We start from the raw sequence: 22,443 nt of genomic DNA, 5'->3' as shown, positions 1-22,443 counted from the left end.
GAGAAGTATACATTCTGAACCCAGCTCACACAGTATTCCTACAGATAAAATTCCACTGATGATATGCACACACTGCAAAATTACAAAACCCAGAGAAACAATCCACCATGAGCAGGTGTGGGACGGTTTAATAAACAGCAAGATTAGAACCCCTATAAAATTATTGAATAGACCATAAAATAAATTGACTTAAAATGATTATATAAAATAAATGAGAAAATATGAGGAGAGAACAAAACAGACTAGGCAAATTCAGAGAAAAATAAACAGAGCTCTGAAATAAAATATATTCCTGGAAATTAAAAACTAAGTAGAAAAGTTAAATAAATGATCAAACAAACACAGCTAAGAAAATAATTAATAAACCAGAAGATAGATATAAGGAACTTATAGTGAAACAGAAAAATAGAGAATGAAAAATATCAGATGTATGAGGTACTAAAGTATATATTTAAGTATTTTTAAAACATAATGGCTGAGAATGTTCTCAAAATGATAAAAAGAGATGAATTCTGAAGTTCAGGAAGCACAGTGGATCCTGCTGAGGATAAATAGGTAAAAATCTACATCTGTGCCCATCATGGTGAAACTACCAAAGGCAAGCCAAACCTTAAAAAAAAATTTTTTTAAACCCCAGTGTTAGTTTAAGATAATAGTAAAAATTCTTTGGGGATTTGTTTATTCGTGCAAATACTGAAAGATGGAATGTAGATATTCCTTTATTTTCATTCATTTATGATATTCTGATTTTAAATAGTTTTAGAGTAAAAACTATTCATACTGGGATAAATCTGTAATATAATAATATCCATAATTGTGTCCAGTCTAATTTGTACCTTAAAAATTAATGTCAGTTAGTGTAGTCTTAAAGTGGAGTTGGTTCTTTATAAGCTATGGATGGACGCATTGTAAAAGTGAGGGTCCTGAGCCCTTTCCTCTTAGCATCCCGGCGGGGGAGGGGAATGAGGCTGATCACAGCTCATTCATTCAGTCAGCCTCTATCCAGCACCTGCTATGTGCCAGGTACTCATCCTGGTGTTGGAAAAACAGTAGGTAAAAAAGACAGGCGTGGACCTTGCATGGTAGGATGCATTCTAGTGGGGAAGACAGAAAATCAGTAAACTAATTAAATAATTACACACAGAGGTAAGTTCTTTAAAGAAAACAAAAATAGAGAATAATGGTAGGTGGGGCAGGGGCAAGGCAGCATTCATTGGAGGCACTCGCTGAGAAAGTGACGTCTGAGGTAAGAGCTGAAGAGAAGCAGCTCAGCATGTAGAGGTCGAGCCTTCCAACCAGGGGAGAGTCAGGAATGGGCTTGTTACTTTCCAGAAGCAGAGGCTTCTGAGGCAGAAGTGGGTGAGTAAGGACAAGAGTGGTGGAGGATCCCGTCAGAGCGGCAGGCAGAGACCCTCTGAGTGTCTACACAGTGGCTCACAAGGAAGGGGAGTCCTTGCCAGCCAAAGCACTGTGCCCACAGATGGATGTGGGACACTCTGGCTTCATGAGGGTGGGAGGTCTCAGTCCCTGGACAGATGCAAGCATAGAGTGGACATCCATTTAAGCAGCAACTGCCTGACTGAACTCAGGATGTTTAAAGTTCCTTTGACTTCTAAAATCCTGGAATTCCGTGAAGTAGATGGTGCTAGAGAGCATTTCTAAATTGATTGAATTAATTAAGCAAAGGGTATGTGCAGGAGGATACCTGAGTGTTCAAAAACTTGAAGAAACTCAGTGCTCTCCTGAAAAGACATCTACAGAGGATTAAACAGGGAATGTTGTAGTTCCATCTGTGACACAGCCGGAGACCAGGATTATACAGTGCTTTCAGAATGGATTTATTTTCTTTGTAAGACTGATTTAGATTGGAAGGTAGTGCGATACAGAATTTGTAAGAATTTTTATTTTGAAACTTAGCTATACCAAGTGTACTGCCATGAGTCGAAGAGTTTCTTCAGCAATTATGAGTTCAGTTCGATGTGCATTTAATGAGTACCTGCCACACGCTTGGTGCCGTAAAGCAAACAGGTAGTAAAAGTCAGTCTTGGTCCCCATAGAGCTTTCAGCCTAATAAAGAGAGGAGTTGTGTACACAAATCAGTGTCATATGAAACAAAGTAATAAATGCCATTCTAGAGGTGCAGTGGAGGTGTGTGGGAACGTAGAGGAGGGATTATCAGGAATAGCCTTATTTGAACTAAGCTTTGAAGGGTAAGTATGGTTTTATCAAGCAGATGAATGGGGGTTATTGAGAGTAGTATAGAATGGAGGGCATATTGAGAATTCATTAGACGTTTTTTGGTGTGTCAAACATTTTTTCTGCAAACATGATACAAGGGTTAGCAAAATAAAGCCCTACTGTCAAGTAACTAGGTAGTATGTCATGTGGTGATGAGTGTTGTGAGGAGAGAATAAAGCAACATACCTGGGCCAGGATGGGGGTTGACATTTTAGAAAGAGTCATCAGGGAAGCCTTCCTGGGGCTCCATTTGAGCAGGAAAATGAAGTGAAGGAGCAGGCCTCCTGGCCCTCTGGGGGCAGAGTGCCGTGGGCAAAGGAAACAGTGCAAACACCTTGGGGTAGGAGATCTCGGTCCCTGTTCTCAGTGAACAGCCAGGAGGTCCCTGCACTGGAGTCAAGTGACAGGAGAGGATTTGTAGTAGATGCGGTCAGAGCCGTGGGCAAGGCTGGCTGTGTGATACTGAGGGTCATGGGAACGACTTTGGGTTTGCCCTGGGAGGGATGGGAGCCACCAGAGAGTTTCCGACAGAGGAGTGATAGCAAACTGAGTCTTTTGTAAAACACTTCCTCCAGCTGCTGTGAGGACAACAGACTGTAGGTGCTGAGGGTGGAAGAGGCCGACTAGTTAGGAGGTCATTGCAGTAGTCCAGGAGAAGTTAGAACAGTAGACTAGAAGGTCTTTAAGGCTGTGCTGAGTCAGAGGATTAAAACTGCTTCTAGTAGGCTAGGGGGAGCTAGTAATAATTTGGGGCGAGGGGGAGTGATCAAATTAGAGCTAAAATTTAGGAAAAATGATTAGCAGTATTTATGATGGATCGGATGAGAGAGACTATACCACAATTTATTGTGGTTAGAAATAATCTGCTTTTCTATTTCTATGAATATCAAGAAAGAAAAAAACAGTTTATTGGAAGACATCAAAAGGCTGAAGCAAGACAGACAAGCTCTTGAAGTAGACTTGGAAAAAATGAGGAAAGAGAGAGACCAAGCCAAGGATCAGATTGCTTATGCCACAGGTAAAACACTGAGCTGAAACAGTGTACCTTCATACGTATAACTGTTCTCATTGAATTTGAGTAATGCCAATTGGAGAGTATAATCAAAATGCTGTTCCTTGAAGTACATTCTAATTTTAGAAACTTTTTGTAATTATTAATAGATATGTGCATTGGATTGGTTTTAGCAGGAAGAATTGCACGATCAAGAAAATCAAGGATTACTTTGAATTCGTGGCAGTCTGTGTTTAATTGTTTCCATGGCTGTCATCCCAGAGAGACTGTGACCTCCCTGAGGACATGGTCTGTCTTTCTACCCTGAGTCTGAAATGTCAGCTCTCAGATATTTACCAAATGAACAAGTAACAATGCACTATGTTTGTCAAAACATGAGGATAAATATGGCCTTCCCCATCAGGGAGAACAAAGGAAAGTAAGAATGCAGAGAGGCTTAATAGTAAGAAATTACAAATAAATCTGAGATGGAGTGCTAAATCAGGGTTTCAGGGAGGAGTGGCGTTGAGCTGGGTCCTGGCAGGTGGTAAGATGCAGGAGTGAAGGAATGAGGGAGGCTGCTGAGGTGTGTTTCGTGAGCATGTTTCTGAGTGCGTCTATGGATTGGAGCTCAGGCTGGCAGAACACAGGGCTGGAAGGGTAGCTCAGAGGAGCACTTGTTTGCCAACGTCAGCATCTTTCCTCTGACATAGTATGATCTTCAGTGTAAGATATGTACAATAAAATCCACTCGCCTGTTTGTAAGAAAATTACTTTCCTCATCTGTAACACAGAATAATAATAGTAGTACCCCTCGTATAAGTTTATGTTAAATAAAATCATGCATAGTAAGCACTCTTTTAATGTTTAAAGTAGCCATTGCTACTTTTTAATAGAATTATAGAAATTCTTCATTTTTATCTCTTCAATCCAACATTTATTTTTCCATGCAAACGACTTTACTTACTTTTATATTGAAAGTCAGTGAGAAAACAATTGATTTATCAAAAATTTCTACATAGCCCACTTTGCTACAAGTTTGAGGATTTGGACTGTGAACACAGTCTTCATCTCTGTTTAATAATAGATTAAACTAGACACTACCTTGCATACATGAGCTGTTTTTGCCTCTTGTGTTTTCATAATGCTCTCATTAGATAGACATTGGTTTTCATTTAAAATCTTTTAAATGAGTTTATTTTCATATTTTGAAAAATTACAATTAAGTTATTGAGTTACTTTGTCTTATAGGTGAAAAATTATATGAAATAAAAATTTTACAAGAAACACATAAACAAGAAATCAGTCGTCTGCAAAAAAGATTGCAGTGGTATGCTGAAAATCAGGAACTTCTGGATAAAGATGCAATTCGGCTTAAAGAAGCAAATGAAGAAATTGAGAAGCTCAAACTTGAGGTAATAAGTCCTTTCAGAATGTATTCTGTAGATGGACCGTATTGTCTTCAACCATCAGTTCTTCTTAACCTTTTAAGTGTCATTGAATCAATACTCTAAACACTTAATTAAAATAACTGTTTTGGATTTGGTTTGCTTTTAGATGTAGTCTGTTGTCAGTTAGACTGAGAATAAATCCAGGCTCCTTGTCACCTGTCAGGTCCCCATGTGGTCTGAACCCTGCCAGCCTCTCTGTGCCACACCCCCAGGAGTCCCTCTCCGCCAGGCACACCAGGCGTCCTCTGATTCTTGATGTGCTGAGCTTATTCCATCTGTTGCCTTAGCCTAGATTGCTTTGGCCTTGGCTTCCCATGTCTCACTCGTTAAGTCTCAGCTCAAGTTTCTACTCCTCAGAGAGATGTCTCCTGACCTTCTTTCCTAACGTAGCTACCAGTCCCACTCCCTCTGACTCTTTCTTCCCATTCCTTCACTCTGTTTTATTTTCTTCATAGCACCTGTCACTCTCTGAAGTTATTTACTTATTGATTTGCTTTATTAGCTTATCAGCTGTCTTCTGCTAGAGCTTAAGCACCAGGAGAGCCGGGACATGGCTGGTCTTGTTCGCCATCATGTGGCCAGCACAGTGCCATATCTGGGAATTCATAAATGAATGAATGCACCACCACTGTGCTTCCCTCCTGGGGTTTCTCTGGTATGCTTTAAATATGCTTTTTAACATGTTCTTCTCTTATTGATAGGTTGAGAAACTGAAAGCTGAATCTGGAAGTCCATCTATTCAGCAGAAGATACGTTTAAAAGATAGAGCAGCTGATGCCAAAAAAATTCAGGATCTAGAGCGACAAGTATGTGTTCAGGGTAAATTTTCCTTAAGGTATTTTATATATAGTACAGTTTTGTTTTCTCTTGTTTCAGGAGTTCCTACAAAATGTAGTCAACCTGGAAATTCTTTTTTTTGTTCATTTATCTTATTATGGAACTGCCCCTACTTTAAAAATACTTGATACACAGTATTTAAAGTAACCTTAATAAAAGTAGTAAACAGCATCATTGTATATAATCTACAGCTTTATGCATAAAGAATTTTTAGACTAATGTGCTTCATTAGATGGTAGACTGGTGAAAGGTTATTCTGCATCCCAGCTCTATTAGACATCTTGGAGGAAGGAAGCAGAATGTTGAAACTCTGAGTGTGGAGTTAGGATTCCTTCTCCCACGGAAAGATACGTGAGAGAGGAGTACAGATCGAGATCCCTGAGTTGGCAGCATATTCGTAGTGCTTGGGAAGTATCACAAAATACCCTGGAAACGAAACATTCAGCCTCCTAAAGAGCTGGCCATAATTTTGAGCTCTTGCTCTCTGGTTTAGGCTTAGAAATGTTCATTTCATGGTCAGTGTGGCTGGGAGACCTCTCAAAAATCATGTAGTGATGCTTATTAGGATAAAGATTTTCATTTAAGTAGTTGTTTTGTGGGGTGGAATGTTAATTAACTTTTTCCTTCTGTATTTAAGACTTTCTGTAATTTAGAATTTGTATTCATAACTAGATAAATTAAGAATTTCCAGCCCTGTTCATAAGGGAGCATGATTCTGTAGTCAAGTCATGACGCTTGAACATAGAGCTATTATTCTATCACAAACCCAAAGCTGTGAGGTCATCACTGGGCTGAATATTATCTAAGTTTTATGGGTAGAAGGAAAACTAAGCAAAAAATTAACTTTGCTACTTTTACAGGACCTGTTGCTATATTAAAAGGTATGATTTGGTAGTTTGGTTCAGAGGCCAGGAAAGGAACAGGACAGAGGTTATTCAGAGAGCTAGAAATACCCTGAAATAACTGTAGTCCAGGATTGCTTGGCTTTTCTTCAGCGCTTAAGATTTAGATTAGCCAACATAGAAGCCAGCCAGAATGGTGAGAGAGAGCAAAGGAACTGCTTCTCCGCTACGTGACCTAGAGAAGCAACGTAGAGCTGAATCTATGAGTGAGAAACAAAGCATGCTTCAAAAGCAAAGTTGACTTGAAATAGGTGATGAGTATTGAGCAGAAATAGAACGTTTTATAAAAGTAACTTCCCTCTTTGATTAACACTTTAATTAAAAATTTATTGGTTTATCATCTAAGATTGTCTTTGTAAAATATTACCCATTAGTAGTAGTTTGTATAGTTTGCTGCATGTACATTTCAGATTGTATTAATTTTGTTCCCATGAATATTTCCGTCCTAATGATTTCAAACCTTAATATGTAGTTTATAATCAAGGTATATAATAATATATTAAGAATCATTTTGGAGCCATATTCTGAAATAGAGGAGTTATACAGTAAAACATCTCCTTTTCTAAATAGCACGTAAGTAAAAATGGGGCTAATTAGATGTATGTTGTAATGAAAATTTCAGATTATGTGCGATTGTTCATGCTTTTATTTAGTGGAATATTCCACAGTTTAATTTCCAGTGAGAATTTTTTTAAAAATTTACTTTGTATGACAGCCACACTGGTATCAGAGACCAAAGAATAATATTAAAAAACAAAATTAAAGAAGAATAAATAAAATCTAATTTTCCTCCAAAAATGTAACATAACAGGGTATCAAAATTTCTTAAAATTTTAAATGAATGCATTAATTGTAGATGTTAAAACAAATTCATTTTTAAAAATCTAGATCTTCTGTTTTAATAGATGTGGTATATATGTGTAAGTATATACCTTTATATGCTTACATCTAATTCAAATAATTAGATTTTTAATACCAAAGGAAGCAAAGCTTTGAAAATTTTGGAGATGAAAGAAATGATTAATATTTGTATCTGGACGTTTCCCAGTTTATGGTGCTTCTGTCAATGCACAAGCAGTCTTCATGAGTGGAAATACTTGCTGTTAAACTTTGCAAACCATGTGACCCTTAAATTCCTCGTGTGAGCAGTGTTCAGTCTGTAAAAACAGGACTCTGAGCATGCTCAGAGGCTAGTAAACTGTTCAGCAAAGAATTTAGTGTTTTAATGTATGTTTTTCGAAGGTATCTTAACCATAATACCTTTAACAAAAGCAGGTATATACACATATGTATATAGAACATGAATCTCTCATTTCTGTGGACTCTGGTGCCATTCTTTATTACAGAAAGAACACATAATATGTTACTTTTTTATAGACTAAATGCCATCTAATCCTCCTTGCTTCCTCATTGAAAGAAGTCATTTTACAGTAGATTCCACTTCACTTCACTTGGAGGGGGCTGGGGTAGGGTGGAGATTGTTGCAGGCAGGGGCCAGTGCTTAGGAAGCTGTATGTTTATTGTGAAAAGTTCACACATTCATGTGCATATAAGTAATTTGTCAGTCAGTAGATAATATTAGTACTATCATCTGAGGGGGTCTGTGGAAAAAAGGGAAGGGAAAGAGCTTTGTCCTCAAAAAGATTGGCTATTGCCAAGATCCATTTCAAATGAATGTAAGAGGATTTCTGTAAATTAACCAGTACTGAATTAGACATTATATATAGGGTTTTCTTTTTGTTTTTGGGGGTTTTTTTTGCTGAGGAAAATTCGCCCTGAGCTAACTTCCATTGCCACTCCTCCTCTTTTTTTTCTTTTTTCCCTTTGGGGAGGATCAACCCTAAGCTAACATCTGTGCCGGTTTTCCTCTATTCTGTATGTGGGTCACCTCCACAGCATGGCTAGTGAGTGGAGTAGGTCCATGCCCAGGATCCAGACCTGCAAACCTGGGCTGTCAAAGCAGAGTGCACGGAACTTTAACCACTTAGCCTTGGGGCCAGGCTCGTATATAGGATTTTTTAATCAGATAATCTAGGGATATAAAATTTGAAATCAATTTGTGCTTCTGTGCATTTGATTCAGTCTTCAGATGTGATATAAACATCTCTTTGAAATCTACACATAACTTATGTAACATAATCTAAGTTGATACATTAAGCTGCTTAATTTTAATCTATTTCTGACCTTACATATATACAAAAATATTTTAATAGGTTAAGGAAATGGAGGGAATTCTAAAGAGAAGACATCCCAATTCTTTACCTGCTTTAATATTGGCTGCATCAGCAGCTACTGATACAGTGGATAGAAATACAGTGGAATTTATGGAAAAAAGGATAAAAAAGCTAGAAGCTGATCTGGAGGGCAAAGATGAAGAAGCAAAGAAAAGCCTTCGTACCATGGAACAGCAGTTTCAGAAAATGAAGGTAAGTGCCGGGTAGCCGTGGAGACGGGGCTCAGAGATGGACCCTGGGGCTGGGGGCTGCTTAGATCTCATTTTAACAAATAGCTCTAAACATCCTTTCCCACCAGTGTCAACAGATGCAAAGGAAACCTCGATCAGTCCTATTTTTTTGTCCTCCTTCAGCAGTGTCTTACTTCAGACATGGAATAATCAAGCACAGGATAATCTTTACATAAGTCCTTCTCAGTGATACTAGAATCTGTGGAAATTAAGTCATGAAAGGCAGTATAAAACATCTCCGATAGATGTTCAATATGAAATTTTTAAAAAATTACCAGGGTTGAAAATATTTTTCTGAAATTTACCTAGACAAGGGAGAGGGAATGAGACAGAAGAATATGTTTTTTGGGGTAGAGCAGGGGCCAGGGCAGCATTTGCTGAAAATGTCTTATTTTCCAAGTTTTCTGATCCTTCATCAGGAATGAATCAGAAAGTACAAGTGTCACTATGATGAAGTATGAAACAGGACATGATTTAAAAACTTATTGAGCACATGGTTCCTGCAGTAATTCATGCTCCATGCTTTCACAGACATTGTACTTCATCCTGCATAATCCTTCCAGTCACCTGTGAGAAGTAGATGTTTTTACCCTCTTTTACGGATGAGGGAACTGACATATTCACAATTTAGCTGTATTGCCCAAGGTTCTGCCGCTGGTGAGCAACAGCAGGAGGCCTCAGACCCTATGCCACTGCTTCTAGGAAGCAGAGCTCACTCCTCACAGAGTACTATCCTGAGAGAAGCAACAAATGATAGAATATTAGATTCCAGAAATAGTAAAAGTTTGAAAACCTAGAAATACATTGTCCTGCTAGTTAAGGTCATATCGCGGAGTTTGGGTTTCTTTACTCCACCCACTTTTTTTGAATCTCTCAGCCCCCTACCTAGTTCACTTTCTTCTCTTACTATCCTAAATTCCAAGGTGTAGTCCTCCTTTAACCACCCAGTTTTCAGCCACCCTTAACTTGCTCGCCCCCTTCCCCAGTTACCCATGTCCTTCTCCACTCCTCCACTCACTCAGCTTTGTGCTTCTGAAGGAAATTGCACAGTGTGAGAGTAGGGCCACCATAGGTGTGCGGATGTCCAGTCTCATGAATTCCTTCAGTGCTGCTTGACAAGCCTGTCGCACATGGCTGATCAGTTCTTTCTTCCATTCCCCTAAGCGTCAACTCCAGACCTTCCATCAGGTTCATCTTGCCCCCACCCCTGACCCACTCTACTTTTAGCAGACTCGCCGCCTGCGTATGGGAGACTGGAGCATAATGGAAAACACACAGGCTTTGGAGTCAGCCCAAGCTTGAGACTGGGCCCATTTTCACCATTATAGCTTCATGACTTTGCTCCAGTTACTTAACCTCTCTGAGCTCAGTGTCCTCATGTGTCAGAGAGAGGTGGTGATAACTGACTGACTGCCAGTTATGCCGTTTTTACTCCTAAGTTTCTTTCAATTCCTCTGTTCCTTTTCATCACCATGTGGCTCTACTACCATCATTCATAAGAAATTTAGAATAGCTTGGATTACTGTCGTAACCTCCTGACTAGTCTACACATGTTCACTTCACCCCATCCTCTAATCAGGTCCTGACACTAAAGTCAAAAATGTATTTTCATACTTCTGTGTCTTATACACACACTTACACGCCTTTGCTTATACTCCTCAATAACTTCCTGTTCCTCTTAGGATAAATATACAGCCTGTAAATCCATGGATGGCCAGGCCCCTCGTTTCTCTCCAGTGTCTTCTCACACCATGCTTCCTCTGTGCAGTCATACTGACCTTTTTCTCTGAATTGCCGTGTGTCCTACAGTCACAAAAATTTCTGTACTCTGTTGCTGCTGTTGGTGTGCTCTGCCCTCCTCCTTCACAGTTATGGTGCTCCTGCCCTTCAGCTCTCGGCCCAAGCACGGCTTCCCCAGTGAAGCCTTCCCTGGACTCCGTGTAGGCAGAGTCCCTCTATAAGCACTGGAGCCCCATGTGCCTCTCCTTCCTTGCACCCACCATATTTACAGCCATTTTGATTGGATCATTAGTGATCTCTCTCCCCATCCAGCTTCTGGACTTCATGTTGGCTGGCACTGTTCTGCTCTCACTCAATGTTGTAGTCCATGATTCAGCAGGGTGCCTGGCACAGAGTAGATGCTCAATAAGTATTTTAATTACTTAATCCCCACTTCAAAGGATATCAGAAGGATTGAGTGGCAGAATTGTGTGGAGCCCTAGTACCATTCCTGAAGTGTAGCAAACACTCATTAAATGATTATAACAATTACAGTTATTATTAATATTTCACTGACCAAATAGTGGCATGAGTTCCAACCCCCTGCTCCATTTTTATATATCTATATCTACCCGTGGGTTTTCCTTTTTGCAATCTCAACCCCATCCCACTCCTGTCCCTGCTCACTTCCTCCCCTCATTTCTGATTGCCAGTACACACCAAGCTTTCACCTGCCTTCACATGTGCTCTTCCTACTTCTAGAATGTCCGTGCTTTCACTTATCCACAGTTTCACACTCATTCCTCAAGGCTGAAGTTAAATGGAACTCAAACGTGCTCCCTCTGTGCATCTTCCGCTGGACCTCCAGACACAATTGGGTGCCTTGCCCCCTCTACACCACGTTCATAGGCCCATCACCGCAGTTACCTAGCACGTTGAAACTGTTGCCGTGTCGCTCTCTTCACCAGGCTGGGAACTGTTTAAAGGCGAGAACTGAGTTTCTTTTTCTCTGGAAACCAGCATACAGTTGTAACTCAATGAATATTCATTGACTGAATGAACAAACACTATCATCGGTCCCGCCCTCCAGAGTAAGCCATTCAGGTTATTTCGTTTACATACTAAAGGTCCAGTATATAAACCCCAAGCAGACTTACTTTCTCTGAGTTTTCTAAATTGGTGTTAGAAAGTTGAAAATGCGCTATTTCTTAAAGACTTCAGTACCCCCAGTTGCTTTCCCTCTTTATCCTCCAAGAGTATATAGTTTGTTAATTTGCATAGAGAAGGGTACACAATAACTGCTTTGATTGTGAGGTTTAAAATTAAGTTTTAGGGTGTACAAAAACGTGTAATTGAACATTTATGGAGCAGTATATTCATTATGAATTATACAACATATGTTGAGAATATGTAATGTTATGCTCTTCAAAGATTAGGACTTCAATACATATGACTGACTCAAGGAACACAGAGTGGAGGCATCAGAGTACGTAATGAGTACCTGAATGAAGAACTAGGTAGGACCTGGTAGCGTGCAGGGCTACGTTATTTCAGTAATGAAATGGTTAGCAGTGGTTTGGCATTACATGGATTCTTTTTCTCAGATTCAGTATGAACAGAGACTGGAGGAGCAGGAGCAGCTTCTTGCCTGCAAATTAAAGGAAGCACCCCAGAGCCAGCATGACAGCTCCTGCAGGGTTAAAGTGCTAGAGAAGGAACTCAGCGACCTTAAGGAAGCCCATCAACTCACTGTAAGAAACCTTGAAGCTGAAATAGATGTTCTCAAACATCGGAATGCTGAGTTAGAACTCAAAAATGACAAAGATGATCAAGATTTCCAGTCTCTAGAATTCCAGGTGGAACAGGCTCATGCGAAAGCTAAACTGGTGAGACTCAATGAGGAGCTGGCTGCCAAGGGGAGAGAAGTACAAGACCTGTCGAAGACTGTGGAGAGGCTGCAGAAGGAGAGAAAAATGATGCTGTCTAACCAGAACTCTAAGGGGAGAGAGGAAATGACTGCAAAAAGGGTGAAGAAAGATGTTTTGCACCCAGGTAAAAGAAATGCTGCCTCTTTCTCTGGAACCCAGGGTGGCAAGCTTTACCAACCACATACTTTTACTGATTCCCGTATTTCAGAGGTTTTAGAAGAAAACTACAGATTGAAAAATGAACTGGAGAGATTAACTGTGGAGAGGAATGAGCTGAAGATGAAATCTGAAGTAGCCATGAACCAATTTGAAAATTCTGTGAAAAGGTAAAACATGAATTTGTAAATATATGGGGACATAAAAAGATAAAAATTTCAAACTTACAAAGTAGATTTCCTCTGGATAATTGGTTAGACCCTGAACTGAATTCATAACCACATTCTAAGAAATCGCATTACGTTGTGAAGCATAGATGTGTTTCAGAGTGGGATCCTCTACCTGTTGGAAGCCCAGATCCCGATGAACCTGAATCTCCACGTCAACCCAAACCATCTCCTTGGGCTGACATCCTCTTTTTCTGAATAAATCTTCAAACTAATCATGTGATCACACCCATTCATGCTTTGAAGAACTGTTATACTCGTCATTTCTTTCTCAGAATCTCTGAGTGCTGTCTACTGTCTCTTTCGTCTGAGCCTCCTGACGGGCTCATATCTTTGTCACCTGATCAACCCTCGTTCTAGTCCTCTCTCTGTCAGTACCAGTTTTCCACAAGAAGCCTCCTCTTCTCCTTCCCCCTCAGTTCCTCTCAAATATGCCTCATCCTCCTCCCCACTCTTGAACCTGGCCTTTCAGTAATGACCTTTCCCAGACCAGTGGAGTTTTCCCTACCCTCACTTTCCCTGGCATCATGACTGCGCTGCCTTTCCCGAAGTGCTTCCTCCCTTACCCTCCGTGACTTGGCCCCTCTGACCGAACTCCTTTTCTGTTCCTTTTCACTGACCCCTCTTCATTTGCCCTCCCTGAAAATCTGAATTTCTGCCAAAGTTGTTTTTAGCTCTCTGTCTATTCTCTGTCCTTTCTCCATTGCTAAACTCATCCATTCTTATGGCTTCTATGAACCGTAACTTCTAGATTTACTTTTTAAGCCTTGTTCTTAGATGTTAAGTCTGAGCTCAGGTGTCAAATCTACAACTATTTGTTGGATTGTTTCTCTTGGAATCAGTAGTATCTCAAATTTTATCTCTTTTTTACCCATTAACTAGCTCCTCTTCCCAACTTCCTCATCTCTGTCTATGATCATGTATTTTCAGTTGCCTGGCCCAGCTTTACCTCCTTTACTCCTTGCGTTCACAGTCTCTGGGTTGCTTCCTTATAGGTATTTCTTAGTTTGCTTCCTTCCTTAGTGTAGTGCAGCCTACCTGCTTTCCTAGACGTTGTTCCCAACCTGATGTCCCGATTGTAGTTTCTGCCTCCCCCAATCATCGTGCTTAAAAACATTAGTATTCTTTAATTCATCCTGTGTCTGAGTCACTCTGCCCTCCACTGACTCCCAACTTCCTCAAGTATCAAGACAAATTTCTCTACCTGGCCTCAGGTCCTCTCCCCGTTCTAATACGAGTCAGTGGGCCTCACTTGAATTTCTTCACTGTCTTTTGCTCGTTCATATTTCGAGTCCTACCTCTTCCACAAAATATTCCCTAGAGCTTCCCAGGAAGTGGCCTGCTCCCGCCTCCACTTCCTGTGGAACTCACGCACCAAGAAAGCACTGATCATACGCCGCCTTAGAGCTCCTTGAGGATGGATGTGAGGTGCACTTCCATCCTTTTACACCCTGGTGTAGGTGCAGAATGAGCATAGGAAGCACCTCGCAAACGCTTGGTGACTGATTGGCAGCCGCGTCTGATTGAGTCGTCATGGTAACCGTGTTGCTTCCAAGCTGAAACCGTGTTTCTTTAGTTCTGAATGTGATAGGAGCAGTGAAGTTATTGGGAGAGAATCACATTCTTTCCTAGAAATAATGTAAAATTTAAATTTTTCCTATAAATTTTCCTATATATGTTTATTATTTTTTAGTATCCTTACTCTGTTTCTCAGACAGCTCTGGGTCTGAGAAGTGAGGGGTAACCTTGTCTCGTCCCAGATTTAGGCTGTTTTCACAATACTTCACTTATATCATGGGTGCTTTCGATTTTCTGCTTTTCCCAGGCCCTAATCATGCTGTTTCCATGAAGAAATATTCATGTAGTCAAAGAAGCAACTGATGTGTTTGTTTGTAGTTTGAGAATTGCCACGTTAATAAGTATCAACAGTGATTTATTAAATATCTACTTTGAGTAAAATCCTGTCTTTTTTAATAATTTTTACAGTAAGAGGAAATATTTATCTGTAAGAAATGTATCAAGTCTCTAGTCATAACTTTACCATTTACTAAACTGCCTCTGAATGCATAAATTTTGTCACAGCGACAAATGAATAGTCTCTCACACTTGAGGGTCCAAATTAATTAGGTTCAGATTACCCTGTGTCCTAAGAATTATGTAAAGATCATTTTATGCTCACAACATGCAGTGAGGCCTGGAGTCCTGTGCATGGCCCAAGACCTGGTGAATGTCGCCTAGACACAAAACATTAAGATTATAAAGGAAACAGCTGTGATTTCCCAAATCAGAACCTGGGCAGGACATCTGAGATTATCTTAAAGGGTAAAATGACAGGCCCTTGGCTTTGAATCCATCAGAACGTGTGGAACCTTTGATTCCCTCAGAAAGTGCAGCCCCAGGCGAGGAGTCGAGTGGAAGGCCCAGACTTTGGGGTTCAACTGTACTGGGCTCTAACCCCAGCCCTGCAGCTTGTTGACCTGGGACCCTGGATACATCACTCTTTCCTAAATGCAAGTTTGCCTTATAAAATTCCGTACGTAATAGTGAGTTGGTGGCGTGGTCGTAAGAACTCAAGGCGATGACATATAGAGCGCCTCGCACAGTACACTGGATATTGGTGCTCCCTCTCCTTTCACTTAAGTTCCAGTCTGCTTACACTTTTTTTGTGCTAACTCTGAATTAGAGGTTGAAGAGCCACGTTTACGTGTGGTTTTCTGTCATTTTCCCTGTAGGGTCAAGGAAGACACCGCAGCACACATCACATCTCTCAAAGCAGCTCATCAGAGGGAAATAGAGAAGCTCCTTTGCCAAAATGCAGTAGAAAATTCCTCTTCCAAAGTAGCGGAACTAAATCGTAAAATAGCAACTCAAGAGGTAGATGACTTTAACAAACTTTCTTTGAGTTTAATGTGATTTTTTTTTTCAGGACTGTTAACAGAACATTAATTTGGAGATATTTTAACCTCGCTTTCTGAGGTTGGTGTTAGAAATGGGGAATTATCGTTGGCTTGATTTTTTTAATAGGAGAGGATACCATCAGCACATGTTTAACTATTGCGTTTGAAAATTATAGCTCAAATTAGGTGTTTTTACAGTTTTGTCCCTATGTTTCTCATATAGACCTTCCTCTAAGTAGGTTGTAATGCGTGCTTGAGGGGTGTGTCTAACATGACTGGGACCTTGTGCTTGAACTTGAATGTTGAACCATCCCTCTCCACCCCAAGTCCCAACTGACAAGTAATTATCCTAGTCATTCTTCTTGCCCTCTTTTCATTCATTAAACAAGTAGTGATTTAGGGTCTATAGACAGTCAGGCACTGGGGATAAAGTAATGAACAGAGAGAGACACAGCTCTAGCCAGTACAAAGCACAGTCTTCTAAGAATTATGACCCAGTGTGCTGACAGCTCATCCGCCTTTCCCCAAATGTGTCTTCCTTCCTGGATAAGTGTGTGTGTGCTTGGAATATCTATGGATACCAGCTGTGGTGGCCCATCTTCTGTGGTGTCCACAGGTTGAAAAAACAGCATTAAAATAGAACTTTTATCTGCAACTTACTTTCCAAATTGTGTATCCAAAATAAAGAAAAAGCTAATATGGCAAAATGTTAGTAGTCAGTAAATCAAGTCAAAGAATATACGAATGTTCATTGTGCTCTTCATCTTTTCTATGGGTTTTAATTTTTAAAAGCAAGCTGAGGGGACAGCCTAGTGGCCTAGTGGTTAAGTTTGCACCTTCTGCATCGGCAGCCTGGATTCACAGATTTGGATACTGGGTACAGACCTACACCACTCGTCAGCCATGCTGTAGCAGTGACCCACATGTAACACAGATGTTAGCTCGGGGTGAGTCTTCCTCAGCAAAAAAAAAAAAATGCAAGCTGAGGGTGAAAAACTTCAAGAAATAATTATGTCATCACTTTTCCCACCTGTAATTCTTTTTTTTTTTTTTTTTTTGAGGAAGATTAGCCCTGAGTAACCACTGCCAGTCCTCCTCTTTTTGCTGAGGAAGCCTGGCCCTGAGCTAACATCTGTGCCCATCTTCTTCTACTTTATATGTGGGACGCCTACCACAGCATGGCGTGCCAAGCGGTGCCATGTCCGCACCTGGGATCTGAACCGGTGAACCCCAGGCTGCCGATAAGCAGAACGTGCGAACTTAACCACTGCGCCACCGGGCTGGCCCCTTCCCACCTATAATTCTTTAATAACATCTTAATTAAAACAAATCTCTCAATTGGGGAAAGTTTTACTATGGACTGGATATTAGATATTATGAAATTTTTGTAAATTTTCTTAGGTGTAAAATACAGTGATTTTGTGAGAAATGCCCCTATTATAAGGAGATCCATGTTGAAGTAATGGAGTATTTAAGTGTCAAGTGTAATGAGGTCTGTAATTTAATTTCAGATAGCATAGGAACAAAGAACTAGGGGCCAGCCCAGTGGTGTAGTGGTTAGGTTCATGTCCTCTGCTTTGGCAGCCTGTGTGGTTCACAGGTTTGAATCCTGGGCATGAACCTAGCACCGCTCATCAAGCCACATTGTGGCAGCGTCCCACATAAAGTAGAGGAAGATTGGCACAGATTTTGGCTCAGCAACAATCTTCTTCAGGCAAAGAGAGGAAGAGTGGCAGTAGATGTTAGCTCAGGGCCAGTCTTCCTCACAAAGAAAAAAAAAAGAATCAAGATCAAGCTGGTAAAAAAAAAAAAAACGGAAACAAAGAACTTTAACTGTTTCAATACTTTAATGAAAAAGATTTAAAGTACTTTTTAAAAGTAACCATTCATATAGCCTTGCAGATAACCTCTCTGGCTTTCTTCCCCCAGAGAAGGGGGATGTCAGTGGACAATGTAAATATTATATCAAGTGATATTATAGTATGGAGCAGTCTGAAAGAGGTGGGAAGAGTGGTGTCATTATGCCACAGTGCCATAAATGTGTTATTTTCCTAGAGTTCTAAATGGAATATGGTAAAATTGTGAAATAAATGGAAGCCAGCATAGTCTGATTGTTAAAACAGTAAAAGTAAAGCATTAAAGATAAGAGATGTCAATTTTTTCTAAGTTTTCACAGTTTCTTGGTGGTAGTATTTGTTCATGTATTTCAGTTTCTTTGTCTAAAAATATGACTCACATTTATTTCACAGATATTCTTGGGCTATTTAGTTAATGGCTCTTTAATAAAAACTATTCTGCTTAATCACTAAGTATAAAGATAATATTGACCACTTTCTTCAAAATGCTTAGACTTCGTAGATTAAAAGATATTTTACTTTTGTTACTTTATAGATTGAAAGGTACTTTTAATTTTAATACAAAGATATTTTTGGGGCCTCCAGAAGTAAAATACTAGAGATAAAGAGTCCAAGTGGTTATAGTCATTAGTTTGTAATATGTGTGGTATTTTATGTTAAATGTTGAAAGAAAATAACGAGCTTATCAATGATTTTAATTTATTCAGTGAATTTAATTCCTGTGGCAATTTACTTCTGTGTTAGAATTTGGTAATTTTAAAATATCAGGATCCTTTTTATTTTTTAGTACAAACGAAAGTCATTAGTTGGCTTTCTTTTTCAAATATGTTCAAGGAAAAGCTTTATTAACTCCATACTTCTAACATTTTCCTAGGTACTTATAAAACATTTCCAAAATCAAGTTAATGAGCTGCAGGGTAAACAAGAGTCTCTTGTAGTTTCTCAAGTTCGAGAAGAAATCCTACAGAAAGAGGTAAGAAATAGCCAAAACGTTGGTTAACATAAGCTTTTCTTAGCCATTTCAATCATGTTCATATTTCTGTGTAAACTTTTTAACTTAAATGTACAAATAGACATAACTTGAATTTATCACACCAAGAAAATATTAATAACTTGTTTATGGAAACTCTGTTTTCCTCAGATGAGGCTCAAATATTAAGTAATTGATATGTTTTTATTTGTTGTTGAGATTTTCTGGGCAGGGGAAAAATGGGGGGTTGGTTCTTTTGTTTGATTTTTTAGAAGGTAAAATTGGATGGTTAAGGCCATTTCTGCATTAAGTACTAAGACTTTTTAATTTGGTTAAGAAATAGGTAAACAACCATGACAGTGATGCTGATCACCAAGAACAATATCGTTCTAAGAAACAGATCTTTCTGGAAACTCACCATTTTTATTACTCTAAATCCTTTTGATTCTAGAAAGTGTGGAAATACCAGAGAGGCTGTGTATTCCATTCTTTGAAGCATGTACACCATTTTTTATTATTCATCATTTATTAAATCACACAAGCAAAACATAACTAATTGCGTTATGAAAAGATAAATGTAAAAACACTTACAAAATTATGCGACTGTCAAATTAAAAAGATGTTGTTGTAGTGGTTGAAAGACTGTAGTTGAGCCTCGTGCGTTCATTTCAGTGTTTACGGTGTACATAGGCAGTAAGTCTACAGAACCTCACGGACCTGAAGTAAAATCTTTAGGAAAAGCAATATAGTGTATGTTAATTTTTGCAAGATAAAGGACAAAGTCAGTTTTAGTCAAGTTACAGTGTTCTTAGTTTAAGAATAGCTAAAATATTTTGAATATAGAAAAGCTGCAACACGTGATTTTTAAGCCTATTTATTGGAAAACTAAGTAAAGCCCTCCATCCCTTGAATAAAAGTGATGACAATCTGTCTTTTATTATGGAGTCTTTTTTTTTTTTGGAGGAAGATTAGCCCTGAGCTAACATCCGCTGCCAGTCCTCCTCTTTTTGCTGAGGAAGACTGGCTCTGAGCTAACATCCATGCCCATCTGCCTCTACTTTATACCTGGGATGCCTGCCACAGCATGGCTTGACAACCCATGCATAGGTCCACACCCAGGATCCGAACCGGCAAACCCCTGGCCGCCGGAGTAGAATGTGCGAACTTAACCACTGCACCACCGGGCCAGCCCCTGGAGTCTATTTTTAATGGCTGTTTTAACAGGGCTAATTTATTCCCACTACTGATACCCTTCCAAGGGCCCTGCCAGTTGTCCTGTGTGTTATAAGCATTTCCTTTCGGGCTGGTGGGAACATGAACCATTCCCAGCCCTCTTCGAGCTCCAGGAATTGTTCGGGCTGCTGTTTCCCTCGGCTTCGAAACTGCCTCCCAGCAACAAACCAGGCTTTCGTGGAGCTCCTCTTGTTTGGTTCCCTTCTCGTGAACCGCAGTGCTGTTAGCCAGTGGCGGCAAAGTTGTTTCTTAGACTGTCTGACTCCTGGTTGTATAAGATGGGAGGGTCAATCCCAGTCTCTTTTACTCTGTCATGGCCACGAATGAAAGCACGCTGGACATTTTACAACAGTGGTAAACTCTGTATTGTTTCGTGACGGCTTATTTGTTTTTAAAGTAATTTTATAGAGCCATACACAGACTGAGTGACAATTACGAATTTTTCAACATAGTTCAGCTCATTGGGAAGTGAACGGTCTCCCACCCAGCGTGTTAATGATGGAAACCGCAGAGGATTTTTCTGTCCTCTGCATTTTGCTCATGCCTTTGTAACCTAAAATGTTTTCAAACCACATCTCTTTAAAATTCTATCTGTGGCAATTCTAATGTGGCAATGAAAACCTTATCAAGCCTCTCGTGTGTCTTCATCCAGTTGATGCTGACTCAGGCATGTATTCCTCAAATCTTTTGTTTTTTTAATACTCTAATGAGAAAGTTAATCTTTCATGTTTTAGCACTCGTCACAGACTTTGTCTTCTTATTTTTCCACTCCTAGTTGACACCAGCAGTATTCTGTTCATTTGTTTCCTTGTTCCCTGACATTAGAGAAAGGACTTGAATCTCTCCTCAGACTCCCTAGAGACGACTGAGAGGCCTGAGGCTGGTTTTATGTTCTGCAGTTGGTATATGCAGCTTACCAGTCCTAGACTCTTTTTCATCAATGGGATTTTATTTCATTTTGTTTTTTTAATCTGTACGATATTCTATAAAAATTTTAGAAATCATTCAAGAGTGTTCTCTAGTATGAGCCCAGGGATTATTGTGGCCACTTACAAAAAATATCAAAATTTCTATTGTTATTTATCTCAATTAATTCTACAGCTACCTGCTGTTATTTTATGAATGAATAGTGGAATGATCATGAGGTTAATGATAAAGTCTGGGTTTAAATTCTCCATTTGCCACTCTAAGGTTCACCAGCAGCTTCAAGGAAACATTTAGAGTCACACAGTGACTATAGGCACACTTGGTACTCTGGATCCAGGCCAGGAAACAGCATGACAGCGAGGCAGCAGGCATTTCTCATTAGTGCAGGTAATTCGCACAGCAGTCCACACAGCTGTCCAGGAGATAGCACAGGTGCAAGGGAGTAAGACTCAAACACCTGGCAGGTGGAGGAACCACACAGGCTTAGAGGCCCCACGCTCCACAAGAATCAGTGTCTCTTATAATAACACATGCGCGGTGGTTCCCGCAAGGACATGCCCAGTACAAGGGTCACCACACTCGGGAGAGTCCAAACTTATCACTTCCCACCATGTACTTCAGTTCATGAAAAGTTGTCCAAGCCTGGATGATTCCACCAATCAGAGGGCATTGTTACCACAAGTACTGTGCCTGGTACACAGCTGACATCCATCTTTATCAAGGGGAGAACAACGCTAGAAAGTTAATTGAACCCAGTCAGTTTCTCATTTAGAAAGAATTGTGTTTACCCTTTACCCACAGCTACTTGCTAGTCTTTTTAAACTCTCTCAGCCTCTGTTTTTTTAGCTGTTAAATGGAATAAGATCTTCCTAGCATTCTTCATTCATTAATTTGTTTAATAAATACTTAGTAAGTGTTGGTCACTATGATAGGCTTTTGGGATATAGTAATAAATAAAACACCTGAAGGTCTTGCCCTCAAGGAGCTGCCATTCTGGTGGGTGGGACAGGAAAACAATGAAATAATCAGATGCGTATAGACCCAAGTGTCCCCCAGCTAACTCCGTTTGCACCAGAACTGAATCACATGCCCACCTCCAAACCAGTTATTGCCGGGGGAGCTGGACAGCAGTGTTGTAATGGACTTAAACCAATCAGAATCCACCTGAGTCTCATGAACACCTGAACCAGATTAGGGCCCTGCCAGCACAGGAATGACTCTTTAAAAGGCAATGCCCAGGCCTAGAGGTTGAGTTCAGCATGCTGTGCTTCAGCAGCCCGGGTTCAGTTCCTGGGCACAGACCTACACCACTCGCTGGCAACTATGACACACAGTGACCCACATACAAGATAGAGGAAGACTGGCACAGATGTCAGCTCAGGGTGAAGCTTCCTCAAGCAGAAAGAGGAAGATTGGCAACAGATGTTAGCTCAGGGTCTTCCTCAGCAAAAAAAAGGCAACTCCCAGTATCTCCTTCAGTGCTAGATTCCGTTAGAACCTAGGCCTCTGAATTAAGTGCTCACAACTACTAGCCATTCCTCCCTCCTCACATTTTAGTTACTGATGTTACAGTTTACATATCTTTCATATTGTATAAGTAATAACCAATTATCATAGTTATGTTTACTCATTTGGTTTTTAACTTTA

The 22,443-nt window shown here is 40.0% G+C and overlaps 1 protein-coding gene across 15 annotated transcripts in view; it reads left to right on the top strand.

The window, feature by feature from the left end:
• CEP162 (centrosomal protein 162) overlaps window positions 1-22,443 on the top strand; it is an 85,266-nt gene that overhangs the window by 53,163 nt on the left and 9,660 nt on the right. For 10 of the 15 annotated variants that reach the window (XR_002810637.2, XR_011421773.1, XM_023649395.2 and 7 more), the window contains 7 exons: window positions 3,130-3,256; window positions 4,481-4,644; window positions 5,382-5,486; window positions 8,633-8,845; window positions 12,207-12,856; window positions 15,646-15,787; window positions 18,541-18,639. Coding sequence is in view for 11 of the 15 variants with exons in the window: in XM_023649395.2 (XP_023505163.1) it covers window positions 3,130-3,256; window positions 4,481-4,644; window positions 5,382-5,486; window positions 8,633-8,845; window positions 12,207-12,856; window positions 15,646-15,787; window positions 18,541-18,639 (1,500 nt within the window). In the remaining 4 variants the exon portion in view is untranslated. The remainder of the gene's footprint in view (window positions 1-3,129; window positions 3,257-4,480; window positions 4,645-5,381; window positions 5,487-8,632; window positions 8,846-12,206; window positions 12,857-15,645; window positions 15,788-18,540; window positions 18,640-22,443) is intronic. The other 5 variants (XR_011421772.1, XR_011421774.1, XM_070222764.1 and 2 more) reach the window with 1 other exon arrangement.

Source organism: Equus caballus, chromosome 10 (assembly GCF_041296265.1).
Source record: "Equus caballus isolate H_3958 breed thoroughbred chromosome 10, TB-T2T, whole genome shotgun sequence".
NCBI classification, from domain to species: Eukaryota; Metazoa; Chordata; class Mammalia; order Perissodactyla; family Equidae; genus Equus; species Equus caballus.
This window is presented reverse-complemented; position numbering and strand designations above follow the sequence as displayed.